Source organism: Halichoerus grypus, chromosome 6 (genome assembly GCF_964656455.1).
Source record: "Halichoerus grypus chromosome 6, mHalGry1.hap1.1, whole genome shotgun sequence".
Taxonomy (NCBI): Eukaryota; Metazoa; Chordata; class Mammalia; order Carnivora; family Phocidae; genus Halichoerus; species Halichoerus grypus.
This window is the reverse complement of record NC_135717.1, coordinates 26,045,698-26,058,112: the sequence shown is the minus strand read 5'-3', so window position 1 is coordinate 26,058,112 and position 12,415 is coordinate 26,045,698. Positions and strand designations below refer to the sequence as shown.

Here is a 12,415-nt window from a genome sequence, read left to right as displayed (position 1 = left end):
CTTGCAGCAGGTGATACGCTTCAACTGAAAACACAGTTTGCTGTCTCCCCAGTGATCTTGAATTACATCTAATTCTTCAGACCCAGCAAGAGCTTATCTGCACATCTTCAATTATCCTGAGACGCTGTTGGTGTTGAAAAGATCCATCTGGTGCAGAAGCTTAAAGTCCATAAATATTTTAAGTCTGCATGTGGACTAGTTTCAGAGGCAGTTGTTATTCTTAGCGAGTCACAAGTGTTTATTTGGCTGTTCTGCATATTCTGATTATGTGCCGTCAAGTATAATACTGTACATATATTTCCCTAGGTTTCACAAACTCTGCCCTGCAGCATAGCTTTGCTTCTGCAAATGAAGCACCCTTCTACCTCTGGGGATCATCAACTAGTGGCTTGACCAGAGTCTCAGTAACAAGGCCTTTTGGAAGGGCCAAACCTAAATGGTCTCAGGTGGGCAAACTTAGTGATATTTGCGTGTCTATCTAACTGTACTTTTTAAAGAGGTACGTTATCTTAGGTTGTACAAATGAGGACAGATGTTTGTGCCCTACATCAAATAGCTCTTCTCTGTGTAGGAGATGAACCTACACAGAGCATACGTGTGTAGAATTTAGTTCATTGTAATAGATTAAGGAGTATAAGGCTCATTCTTGAATCATTGTGTCTGTCTTATTTCTTCTAGGTTTTCAGTCCGGAAGTACAAACAAAATTTAACAAGATAACTGCAGTGGCAAAAGGATTTCTTACTCGTAGGCTTATGCAGACAGATAAGCTGAAACAACTTCGCCAAACTGTAAAAGTAAGGAGCTGCTCCGTTGTTCCTATTTCACTTCTGGCTCAGTTTCTCAGTCCAGCGACGGCTAGTCACTAGCTGCAGATGACACATTAGTTCAGAACTTAGGCAGATCAAACATTTCTTAGTCACTGCAATGTAGGCAATTATATGATTAATCTCATTCAGATGATTTTTTTAAGTATGTAAATAAAATAGTTTGTGGATGTCTCTCTTCAAAGTGAGTGCCGTTTGACTTTGGATAAGTAATAGTTTTATGTTCTTAGTAATTTTGAATTGGCTGAGAAAAAAATCAAAAGGAAATCCCAGTGATCATGAATTTTTCTAGAAAAGTGGTTTTTGACGGAGTATTTCTTCTTCCAGGACACTATGGAATTCATAAGGAGTTTTCAGTCAGAAGCACCATTGAAGAGAGGAGTTGTTTCAGCGCAAGATGCTTCTCTTCAGGAAAGAGTGTTAGCTCAGGTAAATGCATGTATCCTGAAGGCTTTTAGGAGATGGAAATTTCTATCTCTCCCTTCATTTAGCCACTGAAAATAGGTTTTAATTAAAACTAACCTTTTTCACTTAAAAGTGCAAGTGCACCTAATATTACTGAACTCTAACCTCATCGTTTTAAATGGGTACAATATTTTCTCCTTTTGAACCTAGTTGCGAGCTGCCCTGTATGGTATTCATGACATATTCTTTGTAATGGATGCAGCGGAAAGAATGTCTATTCTACATCATGATCGAGAAGTTCGCAAAGAGAAAATGCTCAGGCAAATGGTATGTTATATGTTTTTTTTAAAGAATGAAAAAGAAAAAAATATTTCTTCTACACTCACGAAACTTCTGGTACTTCTGATACCAGATGTGTGAGTTTTTCCCCCATGCCGACCACTTCTCCCACACCAGCGGGGTGTCCTACAATTCACTTCAGTTCTGATAGTATCTACTTGGAATTAAGAGTCAGATACTACAAGGTAAGGAGGCAGTTAAGACTCCCCATCCAAAGTCTCAGGTTGTCACTTGTATTTCTGACTCTACCAGCTATAAAACAGGATTCCCACAACCCTGCCTTTCGGTTTGATAATTTTCTAGAATGGTTCACAGTTGTTAGGGGATTTACTGGTTTATTATGTAATAAAGGACATAATTAGGATGTAGATGAACCACCAGATGAAGAGATGCATAGAATAGAGACTGGAAGGGTCCTGAGGGCAGGAGCTTCTCTCCCCCATGGAGTTGGAATGTGCCATCTTCCCGGCACGTGGATGTGTTCACTAACCTGGAAGCTCTCTGACCCCATACTTTAGGTGTTTTTATGGAGGATTTATCATGTAGGCATGATCAATGATTAATTCAATCTCTAGCCCCTCTCTTGTCTCGGGGCAAGGGGGTAAGCTTCTACTCCTGCTTGGTTTTTCTGATGAATAGCCTGTACCTGGGAGCCCCCAAAAGTTGTCTCATTAGAACAAAAGATGCTCCTATCACCCAGAAAATTCCAGGGGATTTACGAGCTCTGTGTCAGGAACTGAGGTCAAAGACCAAATATTAGAACAAAAGATGCTGCTGCCATCACTATCTCACCTTACAAGGGTTTTAGGAGCTCTGTTAGGAACTGGGGTCAAAGATAAAATATTAGCAGGAACCAGGGACAGAGATCAGTTTATTTCTTATTTCACAGTGAGGTTCTTCTGGGTTTGGGGTAATTGATACCAAATCTCATTCTCTATTTTGACTTCAGCACCCTCCCTACAGTTCTTAAGCACAGACAGTTCCCAGGATTACCAGCAGCACTTAACTCTGAAGACAGATTTAAAAGAATTGGGTATTGTTTTATGATTGGATTTTGGAGTTGAAGTTTTGAATGTTGTTTGGATGACTTATGAAAAACTATCATTGAAAAAACAAAAACAAACAAACAAAAAAACTATCATGGCTCCTGATTGAATTTCCTTGAAACTACCATGTGGATTTTGCCTTTTTTTTTTCTGAAACCAGAGTTATTTGAAATATGTCAGAGTGTTGGAGGTGTGTGGTTTGAATCGGTGATTTTAATGTGGTTGACAAAAGAAAAGGAAGCTAAATTTATATTATTTCATTGGGAAAAATAATTGTAATTATTTAAGAAGTTGGACTGCTTTAGTTCTAAAGACAGACTAAGTTAAAGTTCCAAATATTAGCAAGAAAAGCTTTTCCATGCAGTTTGAAATCATCCTATATTATTTTAGTGGTATTACTGGTACCACTAAAGCTTTTTGGTTTGTATCTTCAAGGACAAAATGAAAAGTCCACGAGTGGCCCTGTCGGCTGCAACACAGAAGTCTCTCGATAGGAAGAAGTACATGAAGTAAGTTTTCTGTTTCATGTCACATTAATTCATTTATTAGCAAAGCAATTAATTTTAGTCATCTGTTGGTCTATTTGTGTATTCAAATTAGAAAAAAGTTCACTTTTCTACAGCTGAGTTGATAGAAATCCCTTTTTTTAATATAAAGTTTTATTATTCAGGTGGTAAAATCTGATTTCATCCTTAGGTAAATGTATCAACTACTAAGTGACACTAAGTGTTCAACTTGTGTCATCGATAACCACTCAGCCTTAAAAATAGTTAATTTTTATATTCAGTGTTAATTTTACATCTTTTGAATATATTCTTTTTCTAATGTGTGAAAGCCTTCATGGGAGGGAAACCTAATGCCAAGAACATCCTAGTAGCTATTTTAGTAAGCTGCTGCTTTCTGGAAAGTAATCTCTAGTGCACTGAGTACAGTTGAGTAGTACAGCAACGTGTAAATGATTTGTTTCTGTCGTCCTGCATCACATCCATAAGTGTTTTCTCTCCCTTTCTAAATACACTGTTTGTCCTTATTTTTATGTTGTGTTAGAGCTGCTGAAATGGGAATGCCAAATAAGAAATTTCTGGTTAAACAAAATCCTTCTGAAACAAGGTGAGAAAAATCACTTCATCTCTGTGAGAAGCTATTTATTTTAAAAAAATTTATAAATCCCAAGCTTACTTTCTGTTGATTTAGTTCTAACTTGAGATCAGTAGAATACTCCCTGCTAACTAGAGGATTGAAGAGGGGCTGAGATCCATATTAACGCTGGGTCATGTACCTGGTTACATGGTCAGACCAGATGTTTCTGGAGCTTTCTTTAGGATATGCCATCTCAGGTAGAAATTTCAGCCCCTTATGTGCCAAGTTCAGCTCATTGAAGTCCAGGACTTACTTAGGATACTTACTTAAAAACCTTAGGGGCACCTGGGGGGCTCAGTCAGTTCAGCATCTGCCTTTGGCTCAGGTCATGATCCCAGGGTTTTGGGACTGAGCCCCACATCGGGCTCCCTGCTCAGTGGGAAGCTTGCTTCTGTCCTCCCCCTCCCCGCTGTACGCTCTCTCTCTCTCTATCTCAAATAAATAAATAAGTAAATAAATAAAATCTTTAAAAAAATAAATAAAAACCTTAGAAAGCTAGCTTAATATTTTTGACCTGTTTTCTACTTTTACAAGAGCGATGTTACTTGATGTTTGAAAGGAAAAGTTGGTTTTTGTAAAGTATATAAATAAATTACCTAAAAACACAAGAGTTAAACAGTTATGTTGGACATCCTGATAAAAACCTAAGATTTGGGCTCTCGGTGAGCAAAATATAAGTACCATATTAATATGCTTCAATCAGTTTGATTTGCTATGTGGTATTATTATATTGGCCTATCTGCATAGATGACTTCCATCTCACTGTTAATCATCTTTCATCTGTTAAAAGAAAATGGGAGGGGGAACTGAATTTATGTCATTCTCTTTTGAATTAATTTTTTACTTACTTTGTTGACAGAGTCCTTCAGCCAAACCAAGGACAGAATGCACCCATTCACAGGCTACTTAGTAGACAAGGGTAAGAATGTCCCTGCTGGGTATTTAAAAACATCCAAATCAAGATTAGCTTTGAGTGGGAAACATAATTTAGTGCTGTTTACATAAAGGATAACTATTTTACAAATGTGACTTGTTCATAGCATTACGAAGATCTTTTAACGCTTTGTGTTCAAAGATAACCCTTTGGTGTACTGTTGTGTATTATATCTTAATTATCATCTTATGTTGGCATGTTTTTACTTTTCATTTCATACCATTTTGCTCATTAAGTATTGTAAACATCCATACAGTAAGTTCAGTATCACCAAAGTGATTCCCCAACAAAATGTAAGCCTTGGTTCTAGTCCCCTGCTGAAGCAGAGTGTAGTTTCCTTGCTGTGTGCATGCGTGAGACTTAAGTCCTTTTCAAGCTTATTTGTACTTGGAACCATTGATGCACTATGGTTGCTTTCTTTGAATGTTGAACATTTAGACCTTAATGCAAGTGACTTATTAATTTTTTTATATTCAATTAGAACCCCTAAGACATCAGTGAAGGGGGTTGTGCAAAATAGACAGAAGTCTTCACAGAGCAGAGTGCCTAACACAGCGCCTGTTTCAGGTGTGTAGCAAATGAGTTCCTGAAGCCCGTTCAATAGAAGGACGTGCACAGGCTGCCCCATGATGCAGGCCACGCTATCTTGTCTTTCCTTGCCACCGTAATTTGGGCATATTCACAGCCATTCCTGCGGGTGATCATTTGTGTTAGTATTTTGTGGCAGTCAGGAGATCATAGTAAACCTATGGGTCCGATCTTGATTTCTGTAATGAAACACTATACATTTTTTTAATCTGAAAAATTTGTAGAATTATACATGCTTAACTCAGAAAACCTTTTTATACATGAGTAAAGTATAATAATCTGATGCCTAAATCTGTGCGTGTTTGTTTGGCTTTGGGGAAGTGTATCACTGGGAATATTTGTATCTGCACGTAAAGCGATGAAAAATTTTTCCCTCTGGCCACAAGATCACATGTGAATATGCCAGGTGGGAGGGGGAAAGTTTTGTTTTTGTTATTTTATGGATTTTAAATTGTTTATGGTGGCAAGAAGACAAATTCAGTATTAAGCGAATGCAAAGCTGTTAAGCTAATGTTTTAATATTTTGTAGGTACCTTTGTTAAGACACTTTGATAAGCTCACCAAAAATGATGTGATCCATTAAAAATACTTTCAAAATGCTTTGCTTTAACTACACTGCTTTCTAAACATTTAAAAGAAACCTAAATTAATCGCTAGGCAATGAAGATTAAATCTCTAATCAATTCTTATCTTTCCATTAATATGCAATTAGGGATATTTTAGCGTTTTTATTACTAAGTGATTTCCTCCAAATTAGGAGGGACTGAACAACATAAGAAATTTTTTTGTGTCATTGCTATTTGTTCACTAAGTTTGAAGAGGGGATGAGATATACTGATCATAACTTTGAAATGATTGCTGACTTTTTGCATGTATATAGTGAATTTAATTCATGGTGTTGCATATGTAGAGTATAATATAAAAGGTCATCTTTTGAAAGTTGCTGTGAGTGACAGTCAGTGGAGTTGTTTTAAAGGAGATTACATAGTTGAAGATGCTGCTTATTCCAGAGGTGGTCAGAATCAGCTGGTTTGAAAGGTTACTGGAAGAACTCAGACCAAACACCAGATCTGTTGCTTGTGAGGTTATATGGAATTTTAAGACCTTTTCAATTTTTTTACCATATTAGAGTTATATATTATGATAAATCCTGGCCAGTTGGTGATTCATTGAGGAATTAGTATTGTTTTGTGTGATATTCTCCACTTGCCACGGTGACGACTATCCCATGTTCTTGTCTCATGCATTTCATCTCCACTGTTTGTCCCTCGTGAATCTGTAAGAAAAAGAGCAAGTAATACTCAACAGTATGAAGGATGAATAGGTCATTGCAGTTAGTAATGTACTGAAGTTCAGTATCTAGAACTAGTGTGGTTTAATTGCATTGCAACGTAAATACAAACGAACTTAATGTGTATAATTATTATATATCTAAACAAGTACAAAATTTCCTATTTTTTCTAAAGATTTACTCATACATGAATGCCTTAGACAATTGAAAAAGACTAAAGATTTTATCGTTTTACATAAATTAAAAATTTGGGATATGACTGATTAAAATTCTTACTATGAATCTCAACATAGAGATCCATAGTGGCAGTTGAAAAGATTATTCTTTCCTGCTTAGATTTTTAATGGCCTGGATTATGTTTCATACAAACTTATGCTTTATTCTGATCTGCATGGAGAATGAACCCTTTGTTACAAAAGCAATTTATAGAAAGCTCATTTTTGTTGTGATGATAGACTTTCATACTCTTAGACCAAAGTAGGATGCTAAGGGGTTACAGTTTGCTGCAAAGCACTTAAAGTTATTTATAGTTCTTAGAAACTAAGTTGCAATCTCTGATCTCATGTTTTAAAACATTTGCTCATTTGTTGTCTTGTGCTTGACTCAGGAGTTTATAGTGACATTCAAAAGCCACTAATTAAAGCAAAGTAGAAGCAGTCATGCAAAATGGTTGTTAAGTAAAACAACAAATCAGGTGTAACTGGGTTCTCAGAGCTTCTGGCTGCTGCTTAGGCACGTGACTTACTCTCCCATGTCTCGGTTTTATTATCCTTAAAATAGTAGTAACAGTTTCTACCTGGGGATTATTTTATGTAAGGATTAAGTGTGATCATGTATATCGCTTAGCTTGGTGCCTGGTGTATAGTGAACACGCATTAACTGGAATTATAGAAAAATTGACATTGAGAAATAATATTAGTTTTCCTCTGTTTTTAGGAGTATATGCAGGAAAAATCCAAAGAAAGCGGCCAAATGTTGCGACAATTTAAGAAGACAACATTCGTTAGGATAAACAAGGGGCGGGATGGGGGGGCTTCATGCTTACTGTTTTCCCTGCCCAGGACTCTTTAGTTAACCCTGGACTGTTTACACAGGCAAAGTGACATCAAAGGGCTGAGCAATATCTGCAGACTCGATCAGTCTGGCTAATTCCTTCCCTACACCCTCATTATCCTCTTAACATTAGGTCTGGGTGAAGACACAGTAGTATTTAGTAATCGACCATCTCTTTGCTTAACCTGTACAAACTTAAGTTTGTTTTCTGTACCCAGATGTCTGCTGAGAACGTTTTTTGTAAATTTCAAGGACATTTGGGTTTATTTCTGTAAAATGTTGAAAAGGTGTGATAAATTACAAGTAAGTTTGGAAATACAAATTTCATTCATCTCTGCATACTGATTGCTAAATTTGATAAACAAATTAGATTCTATTCTATTTGAGGGGAAATTACTGCAGAAGAATGTCTTTCTCTGGTTTTGTAAAATTTAAACACTGATTAATCTCTCAGTCTTCATATTCTTGGACTTACGGGATAACCTCATAGGAGAAAACACTTGCCTGCTGATTGTAGTCCATCCAGAATTTACCACAGAAGTAGCTGGGAGCCACCATTATGGTCAACAGTATACATTCCTCTTAACCGCTAGTTGTCTTGTGCAGAAATGTTAGGTTTAATGTAGGTTACCCCAGTACTCTTGGACACACTTCTCCTAAATCATAAAATCTTTCTGTGGAGCGTAACAAATTAGGGAGATAGCACAATCTTCTTGAATGTGGTGGCACCTAGGAGTGAATCAGTGCATCCATTTCTGTAAAATAGAGTCACACTGCATGCACTTCTGTTTTCTTGGTGGTCTGCGTGTTTTGTTCCTTCATAGTCTGTTTTTTCTAGCTTGCCTGATTTAGGAGACACTAAAGGGCTATACGGTAATAGTAAGTTCAGACTTTCCAATGGGATAGTAATATTGTCGAGTTGAAATTCTGCATTACTTAAGAGGCACTGATGTTTAAGGTTTTCATCACTAATGTATTCATTTAAAATATAAACCAAAAAATGTTACCAAGGGAACATTTTATGAAAGAGAATGTCACTGTTAATTTATCATGCCATTTCCAAAAAGGGCTTTGTGCTTCTCACATACAATTGGGACTGTGTACATTTACTCTTTCTAACTTGAATTTTAAATGATACTGGTATTTTGAAAATGCAGACTATATATATTCTTAATATCCTTTTAAGAAGGTGGAGATAAAGATTGTTTTCTCCAACTTTCTGTCCTATTTAAAAATTTAGCTGCTACATCCAGCCGTAGACAGACAATAATAATCTACTCTGGGTGTAAACTTGATTTTCTTGAGATATGTATCATTTATCATTCATTGAATGAGTGAGCCAGGAAATCAGAAGACGGTAAAAAATGTCTGAGTTACCAATTTTTTATTTGTAGGCAAAGTATATCAAAATATCTTAATATGATAAATTGTGCTTTATAATTCTGAAAACTCAGGATACAGCTTACTCATATCATTGTGGGTCTTTCCAGAAAGACAGATGCTACAAGTTTTGTGCGCACTAATGCAAATTAGCTAAAACAAATAGTATGTTTTGGAGAAAGTTAAAAGTAGCTTTAGATTAAGGTTGAGTAACGGGAGTGTTTTTTTTTTTTAAAGATAAAAGCGTGTTTTATACATATTTTAATGTTCACAGCCTTTTCTCATAAAAGTGCCATTGTTTTGTGCTTTTAATGGATTTATTTATATACATTATTTTTGTTATTTTTGAGTGGAATGTCCATTAACGTAAATTGTATTTATTTTTATACTTTAATTTTCACTAGTTTTGCTTCTAGGCAAAAGGCAAAATAAACTTTCCATCTTAAAAGAAATTAGTTTGATCGTTATTTATCAAGGAAAGGACCATTAAGGGATAAATACTGAAAAATCTCTGGCCAAAACGTTAATACTATATTGATCTTTTTTATAATTGAAAGTCCCATGAAAGGTATGTCCCACTATTTAATGTGTAACCTATACCAGGGCTTCGTCCAGCATTTGATTTTGAACGAATCGGACTTTCCAGGAAGGGAAAGTTCACTGGAGATGGAACTCCCTTAGCTCAGTCGGAGCTAGCCGCCTGCTCCGGGCCAAGAGGAGCGAATGCTGAGGTTGAAGCTCACATCAAAGCTGATGATAATTAGCGCCGCTTCAAGATCCAGGTCTTGTTACTGCTTCACGTTCACCTCTTTTAGAGGAGAGCCTGCACTGTATAATCTGAAAGCCGCTCACCTTTTCCTGGGGCCGCCCTTCAGCTGTGGTTCATTTCACCTGCTGGGAACGGTGGACATGATATGACTGGAGCTGAAAACAAGCCCGCCCCCAGCCCCCAGTGAAAAGTTAAATGAAAAGTTAACAGTTATACAAAAATAAGCAAACGGAGGTGGAATGCTTTATCACTGAGGGGCTATAGCCAGCACACGTATGGGTTATAAAAATAATTTAAGGGGCGCCTGGGTGGCTCAGTCGTTGACCGTCTGCCTTCGGCTCGGGTCATGATCCGCGGTCCTGGGATCGAGCCCCGCATCGGGCTCCCTGCTCCCACGGGAGCCTTCTTCTCCCTCTGCCTGCCGCTCTGCCTACTTGTGCTCTCTGTCAAAATCTTTACAAAAATAATTTAAAAGAAACAAGGAAGAATCACTATGTTGTACTCCTGAAACTAATATTACACTGTATGTTAACTGGAATTTAAAATACTCCAAGAAAACCCCCCAAAACAGAAAACCCAGAACCCAATCTAAAACACACACACACACACAGAAGGGAGACTTGCTGAATACAGCAAATCAAACTGGAATATGGTGTAGTGACTGAGTCACATCCTCAATTAGGTTCTAAGGACAGCTCTGAGGACCAAAAATCGTGTCTAACCAAAATTACCGTTGACAACAAAATACTGCCTTTTCACTTCCTTTCGTGGCCAGTTTCTCTGTGGCTTTCAATTCTTCGGTTTCTTCAGGTGGTTTGCTTCTCAGCCGGTGGTGGGGCAACCCCCCCACACACATTCCCGTGGGTTAAAACAGCCGGCTTGGGGGACGCGCCCCGCTCGGCGCCCCCCCCCTCCCGAGCTCGTCCGAGCTGCAGAAGCCCGGCCGCCCTGGACCCGAATCGGAGCCCGCGCCGGGGTGCACACGCCGGCGACAGCAGGTTGCCGTGCAAACAAAAGCTCTGAAGGTGCAACGCGATCCTCTGCTGGCCTGCGGATGCTCAGCTTCAGGCGAGCGCTGACCGCGCGCGGGGCGTTTTAGAGCCGTCTCCCCACACGTGAGAGTCAGCGGGAGCCGGCGTGCGGAACCCCCATGTGCCGCCGAGAGTGTATTATTGCGCCGTTTTCCCAAGAACCTGGTTCATGCGCTGTCAGAGGCCACTTGCGAGGAAAGGGGGCCCAGCGGGGATGAGACGCCGCCTGGTGATTAAGCACGTCTCCCCACCAGATCGGTTAACCGCAGCCGCTGCCGCTCGGGGCACTCGGGCGCCTCAGGCACTCCACCTGCGGTGGCTCCCGAACAGGGGGCCGTGGTGCAGATCTCAGAGGTTTGCTGGGAGGGGCCCGTGGAGCGGTTGCACAGCGCCTGACACAGTAAAGCATGCAGCAAACGGTGGCTCTTAGGAAGATACCCCGATTTTTTTTTTACCCCGAGAAAACACTACAACACATAAGTTCTGTGGTCGAATCGGGTATCCACCTTTACGGAAACGTTCAGCTTTGCCAAGTTGGGTGACAAGCTAACCCCAACTTCCCTATGTGGCTTAGCTCCAGCTGAAGGCGGTCATCTCGAGTCCACGGCAGCCCTTAGAGACCCGGGTTGTTAGTCCTGGGAGGGGCGTCGGGAGGGGAAAGCAGCGGCCTGGTAAGAACGGCGCCTACCCCAGCCAAACAGCGAATTCCCTGTAAAACCGCGCGAACCCCAGACACCGTCTCCCCATCCCCAGCCGCGGTTAGCCGCTTCGCTGCGTCCGTGTGCGGATTCTTTTGCGCCCCCAGAGGGCGCTGGTGGGCTAGGTAGCCGGCTGCCCCTTCCTATACACGGCGCATGTCCACGCTGTGGCGCGCCTCCCGGGGCGGAGAGGGGGGGGGGGCCCGCCTACGATTGCCCTTCACAATCATGGCGTCGCAGATACCGCAGTGGAGATGTGCCCGTCCCTTACTATCATGGCGCCTCAGTAGCCCACCGGAAGGGCTCATGCCCCTCACAATCATGGCGCCACAGGAGGGAAAGTACGCCCACCTCTCGCAATCACGGCGAAGCAGGCGGCGCTCCGAAAGTGTATTTGCTCCTCATAATCATGGCGTTGCAGTGGAGCGAAAATGCGTCTGTCTCTCGCAGTCGTGCCAGATAACTCCACAGCCTCGGCTTTTCCGCACTAGTGCCCGCCCCCATAACTGTAGTGCTGGCGAACGGTGTAACCTGGGTTTTGAAGGCGGGTATCTGCCTTTACAGTCATGGTGGCACAAGTCCGTGGACGTACGCCCGCCCCTCACAATCATGGCATCTAGGCCGGCGCTCCGGAAGTGTGCCTGGCCCCTCACAGTCGTGGAATGGCGGACCTTTCGGGGAAGTCGGCCTGCCCCTCACGATCATGGCGTTTCTGAGACACGCTTCGGAAGTGTATTTGACTCTCACAATCATGGCATCGCGGACCATTCTGCGGAAGTGTGCCTGCCCCTTACAATCACGGTGCCCACAACCGGCACAGCCTCGGGCCTTCAATGCTGGTGCCCATCCCAATAACTATAGTGCCGGTGGATGTCGCAACCTGGGATGTCAGGGAAGGCATCCATTGGGAGAGCAC

At 40.7% G+C, this 12,415-nt stretch overlaps 1 protein-coding gene and 1 long non-coding RNA gene across 5 annotated transcripts in view; one reads left to right on the top strand and one right to left on the bottom strand.

Moving 5' to 3' along the window:
- The window catches only part of CCP110 (centriolar coiled-coil protein 110), a 26,231-nt gene extending 16,925 nt beyond the window's left edge, over positions 1 to 9,306 (top strand). For 3 of the 4 annotated variants that reach the window (XM_036076046.2, XM_036076048.2, XM_036076043.2), the window contains 9 exons: positions 307 to 446; positions 679 to 795; positions 1,153 to 1,254; positions 1,441 to 1,557; positions 3,051 to 3,124; positions 3,663 to 3,725; positions 4,615 to 4,674; positions 5,171 to 5,256; positions 7,505 to 9,306. In XM_036076046.2, coding sequence (XP_035931939.2) covers positions 307 to 446; positions 679 to 795; positions 1,153 to 1,254; positions 1,441 to 1,557; positions 3,051 to 3,124; positions 3,663 to 3,725; positions 4,615 to 4,674; positions 5,171 to 5,256; positions 7,505 to 7,557 — 812 coding nt within the window. In that variant the 3' untranslated portion in view covers positions 7,558 to 9,306. The remainder of the gene's footprint in view (positions 1 to 306; positions 447 to 678; positions 796 to 1,152; positions 1,255 to 1,440; positions 1,558 to 3,050; positions 3,125 to 3,662; positions 3,726 to 4,614; positions 4,675 to 5,170; positions 5,257 to 7,504) is intronic. The other variant, XM_078074762.1, reaches the window with a different exon arrangement.
- On the bottom strand, positions 6,349 to 12,415 carry LOC118525337 (uncharacterized). The gene is made up of 2 exons (XR_004912105.2): positions 9,854 to 12,415; positions 6,349 to 6,553 (listed from the first exon to the last, which is right to left on the bottom strand). It is a non-coding gene; the product is annotated as an uncharacterized LOC118525337 (long non-coding RNA).